Genomic DNA, 19,429 nt, shown 5'->3' with positions numbered 1-19,429 from the left:
TGAGTGGTGAGGTTGGATTACTAAGATTTTGGTATTATTGCAAAATTCTGTTGTGTTTCTAATAGATGTCCTTGCTTGTGGGACGAAATGTTTCTTGAGAAATCTTTGAATGAATTGGGCTAATCTGTAGGTGTAGTTGGGTCTGAAATTGATTATCGGTCTTGTGGGGATGTTTTCTTTGTGAATTTTAGTGAGTGCCCTTGCTGTGGAAAGCTTGGGGTTCATACTGATTAATTTGCTGGATTCTTGTTCGTTAAGTATGAATGAGATGTTTTTGAGTAGATTTTTTAGGTTCTTTTGTATTCTGTTTGCAGTATTTTGTAATTCCCTTCCTGGAAAAAGTTCATGGTTTTATTAATGTAATCTACCTTATCCATGACAGCCATAGTATTGCCTTTTACTCCCTCTAACACTTCTCTAGTTTCACAGCCAATCACGAATATAGTACTGCCCCCTTCCCAAGCTCTCCTGCTGGCATCTTCCAGCACCAGGCAGTGCACTAACACAGACAAGCAGTGTACGTTTAACACGGTCAGCAGCTGGGTTACGAGGGCAAGAAGCAAGGGAGTAAGTACCATTAAATAACCATCAGCTTTACTAGTAAACTACATGTTTACATACATCTACATATATCCACTTTCCTTTTCTTACAGATATTCCATCCTCTCTACCTATTTAACATTTCCACATAATAACAGCTGCTTCATCTCGAGACAACCTAATTTTCAACATATTAGCTGTCTATTTCAGCACTACAGTCAACTTTTAATTTACATTTACTTTCTTTTTTTACATTTTACATTTACATTTACTTTTTAATTTACATTTTCAATTTACTGTAGTCTAATCAACAGCAAAATATGAAGGATGTTCCCTCAAGTCTCACGTTCCCTGCATGTATTCCACAACAAGTGCTGACTTGTCAAATTCAACATCGTACAATCTCTACAACATACATTGTTATTGTTCAATTTGACTAACTTAACAACAACTTATCCCCACATATTTTTAACAATGCAACATTTCAAAATGCCACAACAAATGAGCGTCTTCACCCTATCAGACTGACGACAACAAATAAGTGCGGCAAATAGTTGTTTAAGTTATATCCCAAGTTTGTACTACGTGTTTCATTTCACATATCAACTACTACATTATCATCTTCATCAAAGAAATAAAAGAATCATAGTTATAAGAGTCAAATAATATTTTAAGATTAACTGTGCATTTGAATTGAACACACAGTTTTATAACCTATTTCTAATAATAAGAAGGTTAATTTTAAGGATGAACACAATTTTAGTGAAACGCATAATATTTTAAATCATACCATGTACATTTATTTGTAATGTGCGTTTGTTGAAATGTTTAATTCATGTATTTTTGAGGTGAAGGTGGTTCCAAGTGAACCGGGTACTCAATTATTAAACTTTGATGTTGTACTTTTATAGTGTTGATTGGTGGAACAGCCTTTGGAACATTCTGCTAAACCAGATAATCATCAACATGGAAATGAAAATCAACTATGATTCGGCATTGAGTTGCTGGTTGAACGGTCTACCCCAATCACCACAGCAGGATTACTTCTAGCCACACAGAGCTATGCACTGTAATTCAGGTTGTGTTTCAAGCAGTACAGTTCACTGAAGGAAGCTCTTCCTAGACTTCAACCAAGGTTTAATTACTCTATGGTTAAATAATGAACGCCTGGCATCTGATAACTGTTTCTTCCTATTGATCTCTGCAGCCTCTTAATGCCTGATTTTGGGAGGTGCTACACCGACCAAAGGATAGATCTCCTGGACAGGTGCTGGTCTGAGGCAGCCTGTATTCTGGCTGATTCCTTCAGAGCAGTGTCCATATATTTAGTATGAGCAGAGGCTTCTCACATGGATGCTGCATACTCTCATGAAGAAAAACTGAGTGCTGGGGCTGTTGCAAGTAGCATTTGGCTGTACTCCCCACATTAAGTATATCTGTTTCTGAGTGATGTTATTTCTAGCAGTAATCTTCCCTTCCAGATCTTCGCAATGCTTCTTAAATTACAGCATGCGATCCAACTTGGCTCCGAAGTACTTTGGCTCAGTGTAATGCTTCAACCTCACACCCCTCCACACCTCCCTCAGACATCTTCCTTCTTCTCTCTTGTGAAGATGAAAGGTGGGTGCAAAGTTAAGTTTTTGACTGGTTTTGTTTCATGTGGTTTTGATTATAATACACCGCTAGTTTATCTAAGGCCACTGTTAACTTTTTATCTACAGAGCGAATTGACTGTGCGCTTAGGGGCGCGCAGCCATGAGCTTGCATTTGGAAGTTGGTGGATTCAAACCACACTGTCACAGCCCTGAAGATGGTTTTCTGTGGTTTCCCATTTTTCCCTTGATTAAGGCCAAGGCCGCTTCTTTCCCACTCCTAGCCCTTTCCTGTCCCATAGTCGCCATAAGACCCATCTGTGTTGATGTGACGTAAAGCATATTGTCAATAAATAAAATAACTTTTTTTTCTACCTCTTCAAGACATTCCCCTGGCAGTAACTGCCATCTCATCAGCATAAATGAAGCACTTTACTTCTGGAGGGCAAAGTTGGTCATTGTTTTAGATGTTGTAATTTATGGGTGATATTACACTGCCTTGAAGTATTCATTCTTTTGAACCCCCCATGGACTTTTCTTTCCAGGCTGTATTACATAAAACCTTCTGTTCTGAAATATGCCATGACCTTAGTTGAAAATCCTTTGTGACTTTCTACACTTCAGTATACGGTCTCTGATGATTCACAGTATCTCATGCAGGAAAAAAGTCAACAAATGCTGCTCCAGTCACAAACTTCTTCTGAGAACCGTCGTCAGTATGTAGGGTAAGATTCAGAATTTGACCTCAACTTGCTTTCCCCAGTCTGATCTAGGATCAGTTTATCATCAATTACAGCTTTTATTCTTCCATGAATCATGTGCTCGCAAGTTTTATTAAGGCGACATAGAAGGGATGCAGGTTTAATTATTTTGGCTGTGTTGAGTTTGTTGTTTTTTTTTGTTTTTTTTTTTTTGTTTTTTTTTTTTTTGCTTTAGCAGTGTTGCCACATGACCTTTCTTCTAGTGTTTCGGGAATTGCTGGGTCTCCATGCATTTATTCCCAATCTTCACTAACCATTCTATAGTTAGAGGACCAAAGTGCTTTATTGCTCCTTTCTGATATCATCTGGGCAAGTAGCCTTGTTTTCTTTCATGTGCAGCACAGCTGTCTTTAGTTCTTCAGGGGTAAAAAGTGTGTTCAGGAAATTTTCTTTCCTATGTCTCTTTAAATTTTCTTAGTGTCATTCTTTGTGTTCTTCCCGTTTAATATTAGTTGAAAGACAATCTGGATTGCTCAAGTTTATGATCATAAGTTCTTTCCCTGCATGTATTATGATTAAAAGATGTTATCTATATATATATACACTAGCTGATGTACCCATGCTACGCCATAGAATTTGACATTGTATATAGAATTCTAGGTTAAGTATTTTAATGTTGTGAGTAAGATTGTATTAAATTACATAGCTCTTAACGTTATCTCAGAAATGCATACGTCTTTTCTCATGTGAAGACTGGGTTAGGGAATTTTCATTGTAATGGGAGGCCTTCTTGCCTAGTGGTGGTGGTGGTGGTGGTGATTTAAGAAGAAGTAGAACTGGGCAACCATCCTCTATATAACACTAATCTGAGAGAAAAAAATGGAAGGGATCTGACAGTTCAAAAAATGAAGGTATCGGTCGAAGAAAGACAAGAGCCACGAAAGGTGTGAAGATGAAAGACTCCCTAGGCCTCAGAACCTAATACCGTCGGGGTCGGAAAAGAACAAGAGTTGACCAAGGGAGGTTGGATAGGATAGATGAAAGTGAGGAGCCTATCACGAGTAAGTGGCAGCTATGCCAGAACCCAACTAAGGACCCTGTGCTCACGACCACATGCTCCAAATTTCAGAACCCTTGGGGGCCCTTTTAGTCACCTCTTATGACAGACAGAGGATGCTGTGAGTGTTATTCTACCACCCTCACCCACAGTGGGAGCCTTCTTGCCTATCATAAGTCGCAATCAAGTTGGGGAGTTTTCACTATAATGGCAGACACTCATTCTCCACCTGCCTTGTTACATCTTCAGTGGTTTTCTCAACTGAAATCAACATACGTCATTACAATGATGTCAGTAGGAACGTCGTGATTAAAAGCAATGCTATCATATTAAATAACCACCCATTTTTTTCACTTTAAACCAACTGTACTATGCTGCCGATCTAACAGTCCAAAGTTCCCCAACTGGAATGACCAGGCCACAGACAACCATTAAGTGTACATACAGCTCATTCCATTCAGCATCCCAGAGTAGGGATCGATTAGCTGGAATACTATGATGAACCAGTGTGTTACATACCAGCAGTATCAGAAAATGTGTGAACCAGAGGAATGGAATGCTAAAGAAGAAAGGTATCTAATTCCCCAGCTATTTCCTGCCAGTATTCAGGCAGGCTGTTATACTTGGTACTCAACAGCAATCCCATCTATCGGAGATGAGTGGCAGCAGAAGAGACAAAGAACATCACAACAAACAATTGTCAATGTAATGTTATTGTTGATCAACTTTATGAGCTTTTGATATTGTAGGCCTTCACATTTAGTTTTCTTCTGACTCTGAAATACCACTCTTATAGTCGGTATGGTTAAACTGAATAAAGTATAAATGATCAGAAAATGTATTCTCTATAACTTTTGTTATGTAGTACTTTTTGATAGGACCAACAACATAGGTATTTAAAAATTAAATTTTAGGTGCCTTCCCCTAAACTATCATTTCATCCAAAATGTATAAAATTATTTATAGCCTGGACTGCTGGACTGTAGTTTCTTATTCCCCGACTCTACATACTGATTTTTATTAAATTCTGTGCACCCATTTTCTCGTGGCTTGGCAATGATATGAACTTGGCAACAAAAATTAAAATTCATTAATATCTTCGTTATCATACCTGGTACAGTAAAAATGTATAAAGACATAAATGATCGGAAATGTAATTCTATATAACTCAAGGACCACTAATAACAAAAATATTTGACAATTACATTTTAGGCCTTCCCCTAAACTACCATTTCACTCAGCATGAATAAAATATTATATAGCCTAGATTGTAGTGGCTCATTCCCCGGCTTTACATACCAGTTTTCATTAAATTCTCTTCAGCCATTTTCTCGTGATGCACATATATACAGACACAGATGACGGAAAATTAAAAAGTGCATTTCCATATTACTGTGAACACGTCCAATACAGAAATACCATTCTTTTTAAATTCTGAGCAATGTACAGTGCTGACTGACTGATTTATCATCACCAAACAAAAACTACTGGACATAAAGAAATGAGATTTGGGGGATACATAAATATTACAGGCTAAGTGCTCACTAAGAGAGGATATTTGGATATTTCGCCGCTGAGGGGGTACAAAGGGGGGTGAATTGTTTAAATGAGTATATCTGTATCTCAAAAAATTTAACAGTTTACAGATGTGAAAATTGGTATTTGGAATCTCCTGTAAAAGTAAAGAAACCTGCATAATTTGTTTATAGAAAATGGTGAATTTTTAAAGTGAGCATATCTACAGTATATCTCAAAAACTTTACATGTTACAGATGTTAAAATTGGTATTTTTTAATCTTTTAAGAATAAAGGAACACACATATGTTTCAATTTTGGAAAAACACTTAAGTGTGGGGAGGGGTAAAAAGGATAGAGAAAGGGGTTGAATGATTTTTTATTAGGATACTGATGTCCCAAAAACCGAGGGTGTTACAGACGTGAAAATTGGTATTTGGAATCTCCTGTAAAAATAATGGAACACTTATTTTTTAGTTTAAGGAAAATCCACTTAAAGGGAGGGAGGTGAAAAGAAGTGAAGAAAGAGTTGAATTATCTTTGTGAGTATACTTATATATGCCTATATGAAATAGTGAAGATGTTACAAATGTGAAAATTGGTATTTGTAAACTTCTTTTATTTTCAGAAAATCTTCTTAGGGGGAGGGGGGGGGGAGTGAAAGAATTGCAAAATGAGTTGAATTCTTTGAAGGAGAATACTTAAATTGCAAACTGAAGATGTGACAGACATGAAAACTGGTATTTGGAATCTCCTTTAAAAATAAACACATATTTGGGAGGAAAATCAACTTAATGGGTGGGATAAAAAAAGGAGTTGAATTCCTTTCTTTTTATGTGGATACTTATATCTCTAAAAAACTGATGATGTTACAGACGTGAAAATTGGTATTTTTCAACTCCTTTATAAATAATGAAACATGTATTCTTTTGTTTTCAAAAAACCACTTAAGGGGGTAAAAAGGATTGGAAAAGTTGTGAATTTTTTTTATTTTTAGGATACTCATATCTCAAAACTGAAGGTTACAGGCATGAAAATTGGTACTGTATTCAGAATCTCCTTTAAAAATAGAGAAACACATATCCTTTTGTTTTTGAAAAATCCACTTAAGGTGGTGGGTGAAAAGAGGTGAAAAATGATTTGAATTCTTTTTATGAGGATATTTATATCCCAAAAACTTAAGATGTTACAGACGTGAAAATTGGTATTTGGAATCTCCTTTAAAGATATAATACATATTTTGTTTTTGTTTTCGCACAACACACGTAACGAGGGGTGTGATGGGGTGGAAAGGACTGAAAATGGGTTGAGTACCTTTTATGAGGATACTTTAGACATGAAAATTAGTATTTTGAATCTCCTTTAAAAATAAAGAAACATGTACTTGTTTTGTTTTTGTAAAATCCCCTTTTGGAGTGGGGGGGTGGGGGCGTGAGAAGAAGTGAAATAGGTGTTGAAGTATTTTTATTATGATACTTACCAATATATATAAAATGCAACATCCTGACCGCTTGTATATCAATGCTCAGGCAAAACTACTCTATATTAACAAATGAAAATTTGGTACACATTGTTATTACAACATAGTCATCCATTAAGGAAGAATTTTTTTTTTAAATTCCACCTCTAAGGGGAGGAACGGGTGTACAACGCTGAAAACCAAAATATTCATTACTCTGAAACTGTTTTCTGAACAAAATTGAAATATCACTAAATGGTTGCTCGTTTATGAACTGGCTGTTAAATAATACAAGTTTAGAAACAAAATTCAATGGGGGGTTAATGTCCTAAAACAAAAATATTCATTTCTCTGAAATCGTTTGACATACGAGCTAGAAATTTCACATGATGGTTGCTCCTATATGTCTTCAATTTTGAATAAAACATGGTCTTAAAATAATGTGCCTCTAAGGGGTTTCAACTGGGGGGAAGGGGGTCTGGTGACATAAATATTAATGTCTATCAAACCGTTTGGCATATGACATTGAAATTTCACTTGACAGTTGCTCCTACATGTCTTAGATTTTAAATAAAAAGGGGTCATAATATAATTCACCCCTAAGGGGTTTTGACCGGGAGGCAGAGGCCTAAGGGCATAAATATTTATATCTTTGAAACCAACTGACATATGAGATAGAAATATCACATTATAGTTGCCCTTATATGGAATAGATTTTTAAATAAGAAGTGGTCTTAGAACAATACAACCCTAAGGGGGTTTGACTGGAGGTGGGTAGCTCACGACATAAATATTCATTTCTCTGAAGCCGTTTGACATACAACGTTGAAATTTCAGATGAGTGTTGCTCCTGTACATCTTAAGTTTTAAATAAGAAGTGATCTTGAAACAACATATTCCTAAGGTTATTTTGACTGGGGTTTGGGGCCTTATGACAATATTAATTTCTCAGAAATTGTTTGATGTACAAGGTTGAAACTTCACATGATAATTGCTCCTATATGTCTTACATTTTAACTAAGAAGTGGTCTTAAAATAACACACCCTTAATGAGTTTTGAACGGGGGGGGGGGGGGGGGGTTCTGATGATATAAATATTCATTTCTCTGAAACTGTTTGACATACAGGTTAAAATTTCACATGATGGTTGCTCCTATACATTTTAGATTTTAAATAATAACAGGTCTTAAAAATACATCCCTAACAGATTTTGGTTGCGGGGACGGTTGTAAAGTTATGACAAAATTGTTCATCCCTCCAAACCATTTGACATATGAATTTGTAATTTTACAAGAACTTTGGATGTCATAGGTGTCAAATATGATATAAGTCAAAATATTTCATGTATATAGCAATTGGGACCATGTAGACGTTGTTGAAGTTCTAAAACTAAGTCTTCACAACAGACGAGGTACTCAACTGAATTTTTTATTTCTCTTCATTATTGTCAAAGAAATGTATTTGTAAAACTAACTGAAGTAACCTTAATACCAACATAAATGGTCCGTTATTGGACATTATCAATTATTTTCCAGCTAACTCATTCCTGACAGCCAGCGTTTCGCCCCCATGTGCTAGGTTGGGCTCATCAGTTGGTACCTAGCACACCTACCAAGACGCATGGCTAGTACATATCATGGAGGCCACTGCGTAGGCTACTTGGAGCCACCGGCAGTGCCAATACACTATGAGAGACTTTGTCTCATTACCAAAAATTGATGCTTGCTTGGCCATCAGATGATACAGATGTTGATTGGCTCTCAAAAGATGAAATTTGTATCGTTGTATTGATTGATGATGGTTTTAAAGCTTGTCATCATCAATCATTAATTGCATTGATAAACATAGACAATTTTCTATTTTTGTATTATCTAAAATTCATCCATCTAATATTTAAGGATGAATTAAACCAATTGAATTTCACATAGTTACAGAAAACTGTACTTTTTCAACATTTTTTCCGTGAAAAGTATTATTTTGTTTTGCCAAATTATAAGTGTGTTGCAAGGACCTCAAAGTTGCATTAATGAATGCTCAGTATATTTTAAATGATAACCAATTATTTGGAGAGGTATAAATCAATTACTGATTTTAGTTTTTAAATGGCATTGGATATGTTTTACTTCTCAGTAAATTTACAAATGAGAAATTGGCAACACTCAATTCAGCTCTGGAACTTCTTTCTCAGTTGAAGTATTGCACCCAGAGCTAGTATGTGCAGTAACACGTGGCACATGTCTGTGTGGTTGCAGGGACTGCATGAATCCCAGTTTAGTTTTGTATGTAAATATATTCCTAGTGGTTTTACCAGTTCATTGTTTTGTAAGAATAGGTTTGAATTAAATATCATTTTCTGAGTTTTATACCATTTAGTTGCAACTAATTTGCAGAAAACCAGTGGATAACACGGAGTAGTGCTTGATATTAATTTTTTTTAATAATTTGTGTTTCTGGGTCCACCTTTTCAATACATATTAAACACTAAACTTGAGTGTTGAATTTGGTCACACAAGAAATTACAGAACATGTTTCAACCCTTATGACAATGAAAAGACATTTTAAAAGTTATACACATATATAAAATGCGATAGAAATGGTGATTGATGAGAAACCATGGATAAGTAAGAAAGGGTTGTTTTTTAATATAACTTGTAGTTTCAGTCTTAAAAGTATCTTCTTGCTTCAGTTCTGAGTAAAAGTTGGCAAATGTGATTTTACAACATTCTCATTTAGTGCTAGTTCGAATATTTATCAGGCTGGGTTTGGGAAAATTCCTCCTCTTCATACGTGATGGATAGATCTTGTTAGTGGAGCAGAGCCCTTTTGATAAGAAAAATACTGGGCAAGTTGGCCGTGCGGTTAATGGCGTGCAGCTGTGAGCTTGCATCCAGGAGATAGTGGGTTCGAACGCCACTGTCGGCAGCCCTGAAGCTGGTTTTCCCTGGTTTCCCATTTTCACACCAGGAAAATGCTGGGGCTGTACCTTACTTAAAGCCGCGGCCGCTTCCTTCCCATTCCTAGACCTTTCCTATCCCATCGTAACCATAAGACTATCTGTGTCGGTGCGACGTAAAGGAAGTAGCAAAAAAAAAAAAAAAAGAAAGGAAAATGTCATCATGGAACTCTGGATGTTTTAAATGTCAATATTGATGGTATTGTAGTTCTTTCTATGTTTGATGTAGTCTAGAAAAAATAAAAGCTAAATAAGTGTGCTAATGGTGAAAAAAGAAAGGATGTTGAAGAACAATTTTTTTTTTTTCATCAGCACACTGCAATACTGTTACCCTAGCTAGTATGTTGTTGAGAGAGATTCACCAACAAACCTAAGTATTTCAGCACTTTCTTATATTTCTCACTCAGGAGAAGCAATTCAGTTCAAGGGTAGATGGTATCTCCCGAATGCCTGGTTGTAGAATCATGAGGTTTGGGCAGACAGCTTCAGACATTTTAGTGCTGTCATGTAGCATCACTAAAACAATTAATCTGTAATGATGTTTGTGCACAGAAAGAAACAAAGGTATCAAACACAGCAAGCCAGTACGCGTTCATTTATTTATCTAGACAACACCATGCTCTGTCATTGGCTGGCACAGGCGGGCGAGCAAATCTGTTTCCCCCCCTCTCATCATAGTTATTCTTTGTTTAGTGTAATTGTTGTATCATGACATATTCAATAACTTTACCAAATACAGGGATGACATACAGCTCTGTAACTATTGGGGTAATAAATTTGACCCCTTTTAAAGATTGGAGTTACTTTGACATGTTTGTGGCTGCTAGGGAAAGTTCCAGCTTTTAAGCAATCATTTATACTGGTAGTGAATGGGGCTATAATATAACTAATTACTACCTTAAGAAAGAATTTTCAAGTGAGAAATTTTGAATGGTCTCCCTCTTCTTGACTAATTACTGCTGACTTTCGTTATTGTTGAGCGAAATAAATAAATAAATAAATAAATAAATAAATAAATAAATATATAAATAGAAAATCACCAATAACAATTTCCAACATTCGAACCTTTTAAAATTTATTTCTCGTGCCATTTTTGTTGTGTAATTTAACACAAATGTGACTTAAAATGCTACCAGGAAAAATAGAAATTTTGAATGTGATTTAAATTCAACATCAAACTCCAAAATCTTCTGGAAATTGTCATCATATTTACAAAATGACTTGCCCCTTGTTTGAATTTAAAATTAAGATGAATATAGATAAAGGCTATGGTTACCTGCTATGGGGTGGAGTAGACCGTACAGCTAGCAACTCAGTGCTGAGTGTTGAGTGGAGTTAAACAACCTCCGCTCTCTAAAGTGGTTAACGGTTTCAGACAGACGTGCCCCTTTAGTTGGGTGCTGGTTTCCCAGTGGAGGTAATGCCATTAAGATCCAGCATGTGATGTCTGTTCTCCAGATTAGGGACAGCTGTGAAAAGCATCTCTTCTCCAGGTTAGGGGCAGCCTCATTGAAACCCAGCAGTTAGGTATAAAATGCCTTTGGGGTGGCAATATTAGCCTGTATCAATGGTCAAAGTGGATCAGGTCAAAGGTGGTGAAGGTAGTAATTATTGTTTTAACGGAAAGTACAACTACGCAACCATTCTCTATTAACACTAATCAGAAGGAAAATGGAAGAGGCCCAACACTTTCAAAAATGAAGGTATTGGCAAAGGGAAGGGTCACAAAGGGCATGAAAATGAAAGACTCCCTAGGCCTCGAAAACTGTCGGGGTCAGAAAAGAACAAGAGTTAACCCAGGGAGGTCGGATAGAAAAGATGAAGGTTAGGAGCTTGATACAAGTAAATGGAAAGCAATGCCAGACTCAGCCAAGGGAACTGTAGTCACCAAACCACACCCCCATGTTGAGAGCTCCCGGTCCCCTTTTTAGTTGCCTCTTACAACAGTCATGGGATACCGTGGATATTATTCTACCACCCCCACCCACATCAGGACGAAGAGTTACAGAGTACCGCAGAAGTGACCCGTATCTCTTGTGTCTCCAGTATGAGAAGTGGATGGAGGTCAGTGATACACTGTCTGACCCAGGAGAGTCCCCTCGATAAGGGAGATGGAAGAAGAACAAGAAATATTTCTAAAATTTTTAATGGACCTAGTGAATAGCCTATTTGATATAGGTCACATAGTGTGAGCATGCATTCAGGAGATGATGAGTTTGATCTCCACTCATGGCAACACTGAAGATGGTATTCTTTGGTTTCTCATTATTGTACCAAGCAAATGCTTGGGCAGTTTTTTAATTAAGGGTATGGCTACTACTTTCTCAGCCTCTTTTACATTCTTCCATCATGGAAACAAGTTGATGTGACATTAATCATTAGCAAATTTATTATTATATTTTTTAGTGAAATGGGTGAACTGTATAATCAATCAGGAAGGATGCCTGCGATGTACAAAAGCAACTCTGTGGGATTTCTCATTTTTCAGTAATGTTAGAACTTAGGACTTTTGACAGACCTAAAAAAATGAGATTCTTACAACATTTTTTTCTGTGGTGAAAAGGTAAAATTGCTTCTGAAAAATTATTTGATGTTTTTCTGCATGTATCTACAAGATAATTGTCCACATAGGCCTATATAAAGAAGTCAATGTTCTGGTTTAATGTTCCTACCACAGCATTAGTGGACATCCTTGCTTGTATTAGGGCCTATATGGATTTCTTCTTGAGAACCTGAAATATATTTAATCTTTGTGAAAATGTTGGTACCTACTCTATGTATTAGTTGGGGTTTTCTCCTGATTTTTATTATATAAGGGACTTATTGACAAGGCATTTTGATTGGGTCGGAGTATGTTCAGAACAAAATGAAGCCAGTTACTAGATTTTACACCAATTTAAAAATGTTTGTTATTTTTAAAAAAAAGCTTCCTCGGTAATAATAATAATAATAATTTCGTGTGACTATTCCTAGCTGAGTGCAGCCCTTGTAAGGCAGACCCTCCGATGAGGGTGGGCGGCATTTGCCGTGTGTAGGTAACTGCGTGTTGTTGTGGTGGAGAATAGTGTTATGTGTGGTGTGTGAGTTACAGGAATGTTGGGGACAGCATAAACACCCAGCCCCCGGGCCATTGGAATTAACCAATGAAGGTTAAAATCCCCGACCCGGCCAGGAATCGAAGCGAGACCCTCTGAACCGAAGGCCAGTATGCTGACCATTCAGCCAATGAGTCGGACAGCTTTCTCAGTTATTATCTTTATTGTGACCTTTATAACAATATAAGTATTTTCTTTTATTGCCTTAGAAATTTTTGAAGTATGTCATTCTTGATGTATTTTATATTGCTTGCTTTCCTTATTGTTGACAAACAGAAGAGTAAAAAGAAATGAGTTGCTGTGAATGAAACATATCCTTTAAAACAAATTAAAATACATTATTTTTGATAGATTTCACTGATTGATGTTTCTTACATGTGGTGTTTATTTCCTTATTTTATTATATATTTAGTTTCATATCATTAAAAGTGGGTGCAGTATTTCATAGAAATGAGTTAAGGAAGAATTGTTGTTGTTGATTGGCTCTCAAAAGATGAAATTTGTATCGTTGTATTGATTGATGATGGTTTTAAAGCTTGTCGTCATCAATCATTAATTGCATTGATAAACATAGACAATTTTCTATTTTTGTATTATCTAAAATTTATCCATCTAATATTTAAGGATGAATTAAACCAATTGAATTTCACATAGTTACAGAAAACTGAACTTTTTCAACATTTTTTCCATGAAAAGTATTATTTTGTTTTGTAAAATTATAAGTGTGTTGCAAAGACCTCAAAGTTGCATTAATGAATGTTCAGTATATTTTAAATGATAACCAATTATTTGGAGAGGTATAAATCAATTACTGATTTTAGTTTTTAAATGGCATTGTATATGTTTTACTTCTCAGTAAATTTAGAAATGAGAAATTGGCAACACTCAATTCAGCTCCGGAACTTCTTTCTCAGTTGAAGTATTGCACCCAGAGCTAGTATGTGCAGTAACGCGTGGCGCATGTCTGTGTGGTTGCAGGGACTGAGTCGTCCTGCATGCCTTCTGTAAGAGACCTGGTCCTCCTCATTGGGAAATGTAGCCGCCCCCCGAAGCCTGCCATTGCTTCTTTGCCTGCTCTAGTCTGATTTGCTCCTGAATGACAGTTCCCCAACCTGCATGCCGAAGAGAAGAGACTAAAGAGAACTAGTCTTATTTTATTTTTAAAATTCATATCAGTTACTGTTGACCAGATAAGCATTGTTGTTTCCAGCTGATATGTCTACATGAGCTAAATTGTGTTAAGTATTTTCTCATTAAAATTAAGATACAGTGTTAATTTCTTTCCTAACTTGCATTTATACTACCACTGTTATTACATAAATCTTTCTAAAAGTCACCATTATAAATAAAATATGTGTTTCTCCCTTGTTTTTGTAGAACCAGTGCAGGTATATATATATTTTAGACATATGAGTACAAAATTTTGAGGTTTTTTTTTTTTTTTTTTTTTTTAAGACATGTGATATAACAAAATTTAATGGCAGGTTGGTGTTAGTGGGTCTGCTTCCATGTAGAAAGCTGCTTGTTCCTCAACGATCAATTAGGTCTTGATTTTAAATGTACTTAACAGGTGAAGTATTATTCGTGGAACAGATGTTTACCTTCAATTTTCAAAAGGCAAAGCTGTATGTGTCATAATATTTAAGATCTCAACATCTTTTTTCTGTCTTGGAATCAAATGTGCATTTATAAGTATCCCTTGCATGTTTGTTTCTTTTGTTTGCATTCAATGGTAGAATAGTGATTACAGTAAATGTTCTTCATGACTTTGAAACACAGTTTTTGCTTTAAATGTTAACATAATTTTTGCCTTTGACAACTCAGTGTGTAAAAGAAATTCTGCAACATTGCATTAATCATAAAAATCCAAATATTTTTTCCCCTAATAAATTCCAGCTTTTTAAACAATGGCTCCATTTCAACTAAAAATTTGGCAGTTAAACAATAGAGATAAATAATTTCTGTCCACCTGCTAGGACCAACTTCTTTTTAAATACTATTTTTTTGAGGCATCGACCTAGAAAGATCTTTTGCCCCTAAAATTTAATTGTTTTCTTTCTGCTGTATTATGAGGTGCAAAGAGCTTTGGGGTTCATCAGTGTTCTGTTCTGAAATTCTAATTACAACAGGATGACAAAGAGTTTTATGCCAAATGATTAACATATTGAAATAAGTATAAACTTGGTATTATTTCAGCTCTTGGTAGCTCTGATTTGTGATAGTTTCTAGATGTTAATTTTATACACTGATATTTTTGATATGCGGTACTTTGTTGTACAAGTAATATATATTAATGTAGAATGTATTGAGGTGCACACTTATAATTTCTCAACCAATTTTACGAGTCATTTATTACGAGGACAATTTCAGTTGTACTTACGTGCTCATACAGGCTACTGCCAATTTTCAGTTTTGTTCAAACAAGGGCTAGAACCCATGTTAGTCATTACACATCAGTTTGACAATCTTCCTATTCTGTCTAGATGTTACTGAATGTATCCTATTGCTAAGATTTCTTCTCTTTTATGCCTTGCTGTAGTATATTAGAAAATATTCTTGAACATTTAAATCCTTTTCATAGTGGGTAAAATTTCATACTTCAATTAATTACATTTATTTTTCTTTAAAGTAAATACATATTTGGAGTATTTTCTTCTTCACACTAGAAAACTCTCCAGCTAGTTTTTTTAAAATGTAAGAAAGTTGTGTTTTATTACGTATACAATTAGAAAATATAAATTTTGATTCAAAACAAAATGGGTACCAGTAACATGAATTAAGTAACATATCTTTGGTTCATTTTGAAATGACAGAATAATTCAGTTCTGCTCACTTTATTTTAGAATATGAACTTAATTATCTATTAATTAGTAATATGTATCTTACAACATGACTGTAATCCAAATTTTCTACTTTTACAAAAAGTACAGTAAGTTTGGAAATGTATTTCATGTCATTCTTATTAGTTCAATTCAAGTATTGCACTGATACTTCTGAATAGATCCTGTTGATCGGGTTGTAAGAATCTGCAGTTTGTGTCTATTTTATTCCAGAATGTTCCTTTCTGAAACATCTATTTGTCTAATCCTTGTTTTGGAATATTATTCTTTCTTTCTTTCTTTCTTTCTTTCTTTCTTTCTAAGAAACAAAGTTCCCTTTTTTACAACCTTAATTCTGTAATCATCAAAAGATTGAAACTTGAAACACCTTTTACACAGTTATGGTAAATGAATGTGAACATATAATTGTTTTGGACAGATGTTATGATATGAACTTCCATTATAGGTTTTCTTCAGAGGGTCAGTGTGCCTATTTGTATGTGATAAATTTTGAGTTATATCAAAATATTAAGTCAGTTTTTGTGTCCAAATTTTTGTTTTATCCTGCATCTGACATTCATCTCTCTCTAAAATAGTTCCATCTGGTTTCACTAATTTCCAGAATATCCAGCCTATAGGTTTGCATTGAGGCTACTGCTTCATACAGCCTACTACTGTCTCTTAATGTTCTCACACTAATAAGATCTGCATTCAGATGGCCTTCGCTTAAACCGCAATGGTACATATAAGTTAGGAAATTGGTTTTGAAGGGTTATAGAGGTACATTCATGGAAATAAGGTGGCCTAGGAAGCGGTGATAAGGGAACAGGCAACTGGAAATCACATAGGGATGACATAAAAATGTTAGTGCTCAACTGTAGAAGTATTGTAAAGAAACAAATGGAATTAAGTAATTTAATAGATATATACTCACCAGATATTGTAACAGGAGTTGAATCATGGCTGAGAAATGATATAATAGATGCAGAAATTTTCTCACGGAATTGGAGTGTGTATCGTAGAGATAGGAAGGAATGGTAGGAGGGGGAGTATTCATTCTGGTGAAAGAAGAATTTGTAAGCTACAAAAAAGTTAAAGATGATAAACATGAAATTCTGCGTGTAAGGCTCCTCTAAAGATAATAGGCAACTTGATGTCTTTGGAGTGTACAGATCGGCAAAGGGTAACACAGACGCTGATTCAGGATTATTTGATAAGATAATCAGCTATGTGGGAAACAATAAGGAAAGAAACGTGATTGTAGCGGGTGATCTCAATTTACCAAATGTCAATTGGAAAGGTAATGCAAACAACAGGAAGCGTGACCAACAAATGGCAAATAAGTTAATATGGGAAGGGCATCTGATTCAGAAAGTGATGGAACCAACTAGAGGGAAGAATATTCTGGATGTGGCGCTGGTAAAACCAGATGAGCTCTATAGAGAAACCGAAGTAATAGATGGTATTAGTGATCACGAAGCTGTTTTTGTGGTAGTTAAAAATAAATGTGAAAGGAAGATATTAAATTTAGGACTATTAGGCAGTATCATATGGCTGATAAAACAGGTATGAGAGAGTTTTTAAAACGTAACTATGATCGGTGGAAAACGATAAATAAAAATGTAAACAGACTCTGAGATGGGTTTAAAGCAATAGTTGAGGAATGTGAAAATAGGTTTGTACCTTTAAAGGTGGTAAGGAATAGTAAAGATCCACTATATTATAATAGAGAATAAAGAGACTAAGAAGGAGGTGCAGGTTGGAAAGAAATAGAGTTAGAAATGGATGTGGAAGTAAGGAGAAATTGAAAGAACTTACTAGGAAATTGAATCTAGCAAAGAAGTCAGCTAAGGATAACATGACGGCAAGCATAATTGGCAGTCATACAAATTTTAGTGAAAAATGGAAGAGTATGTATAGGTACTTTAAGGCAGTAACAGATTCCAAAAAGGATATTCCAGGAATCATTAATGAACAAGGGGAGTATGTGTGCGAGGATCTTCAAAAGGCAGAAGTATTCAGTCAGCAGTATGTAGAGATTGTTGGTTACAAGGATAATGTCCAGATAGAGCAGGTGACTAATGCTAAAGAAGTATTAAAATTTACCTATGGCAACAATGACATTTACAGTAAGCTACAAAAGTTGAAAACTAGAAAAGCACCTGGAATTGATCAGGTTTCTGGGGATATACTAAAGACAATGGGTTGGGATATAGTACCATATCTGAAGTACTAATTTGATTATTGTTTGCATGAAGGAGCTATACCAAATGAATGGAGAGTTGCTATAGTAGCCCCTATGTATAAAGGAAAGGATGATAGATATAAAGCTGAAAATTACAGGCCAGTAAGTTTGACATGCATTGCATGTAAGCTTTGGGAAAGCATTCTTTCTGATTATATTAGACATGTTTGCAAAATTAATAACTGGCAGTTTGTGTTCAGGAAAGGTCATTCCACTGAAGCCCAACTTGTAGGATTTCAGCAAGATATCCTGGATTCAGGAGGTAAAATGGACTGTATCGCAATTGATCTGTCTAAGGTATTTGATAGGGTAGATCATGGGAGACTACTGGCCAAAATGAGTGCAATTGGATTTGACAAAAGAGTGACTGCATGGGTGGCTAAGTTTCTAGAAAATAGAACTAAGAGAATTATAGTAGGCGAAGCTTAATCTGTCCCTGTAATAATTAAGAGAGGAATTCATCAAGGCAGTATTATTGGACCTTTATGTTTTCTTATATATATCAATGATATGTGTAAAGAAGTGGAATCAGAGATAAGGCTTTTTGCAGATGATGTTATTCTGTACACAGTAATAAATAAGCTACAAGATTGTGAGCAACTGCAAAATGACCTCAATAATGTTGTGAGAAGGACAGTAGGCAATGGTAGGATGATAAACGGGGTTAAAAGTCAGGTTGTGAGTTTCACAAATAGGAAAAGTCCTCTCAGTTTTAATTACTGTGTTGATGGGTTGAAAGTTCCCTTTGGGGATCATTGTAAGTACCTAGGTCTTAATATAAGGAAAGATCTTCATTGGGGTAATCACATAAATATGATTGTAAATAAAGGGTACAGATCTTTGCACATGGTTATGAGGGTATTTAGGGGTTGTAGTAAGGATGTAAAGGAGAGGGCATATAAGTCTCTCGCAAGACCCCAACTAGAGTATGGATCCAGTGTATGAGACCCTCACCAGGATTATTTCATTCAAGAACTGGAAACAATCCAAAGAAAAGCAGCTTGATTTGTTCTGGGTGATTTCCGACAAAAGAGTAGCATTACAAAATGTTGCAAAGTTTGGGCTGCTTAGACTTGGGAGAAAGGAGATGAGCTGCTCAACTAAGTGGTATGTTCCGAGCTGTCAGCGGAGAGATGGCATGGAATAACATCAGTAGACGAATAAGTTTGAATGGTGTCTTTAAAAGTAGAAAAGATCACAATATGAAGGTAAAGTTGGAATTCAAGAGGACAAATTGGGGCAAATTTTCATTTATAGGAAGGAGTTAGGGATTGGAATAACTTATCAAGGGAGATGTTCAATAAATTTCCAATTTCTTTGCAATCATTTAAGAAAAGGCTAGAAAAACAACAAATAGGGAATCTGCCACCTGGGCGACTGCCCTAAATGCAGATCAGTAGTGACTGAAATTGAAATTGAGCATACTGTTTGTGTTTCATGTTTCCAATCAAAT

General features: G+C 35.6%; 1 protein-coding gene across 3 annotated transcripts in view; it reads left to right on the top strand.

The window, feature by feature from the left end:
• Nmnat (nicotinamide mononucleotide adenylyltransferase) overlaps positions 1 to 15,943 on the top strand; it is a 316,157-nt gene extending 300,214 nt beyond the window's left edge. For 2 of the 3 annotated variants that reach the window (XM_067142889.2, XM_067142888.2), the window contains one exon: positions 13,891 to 15,943. In XM_067142889.2, coding sequence (XP_066998990.1) covers positions 13,891 to 13,920 — 30 coding nt within the window. In that variant the 3' untranslated portion in view covers positions 13,921 to 15,943. Of the gene's footprint in view, positions 1 to 1,451; positions 1,619 to 13,890 lie in introns of all 3 variants that reach the window. The other variant, XM_067142887.2, reaches the window with a different exon arrangement.
• Positions 15,944 to 19,429: the final 3,486 nt, after the last annotated feature.

Source organism: Anabrus simplex, chromosome 3 (genome assembly GCF_040414725.1).
Source record: "Anabrus simplex isolate iqAnaSimp1 chromosome 3, ASM4041472v1, whole genome shotgun sequence".
Taxonomy (NCBI): Eukaryota; Metazoa; Arthropoda; class Insecta; order Orthoptera; family Tettigoniidae; genus Anabrus; species Anabrus simplex.
This window is presented reverse-complemented; position numbering and strand designations above follow the sequence as displayed.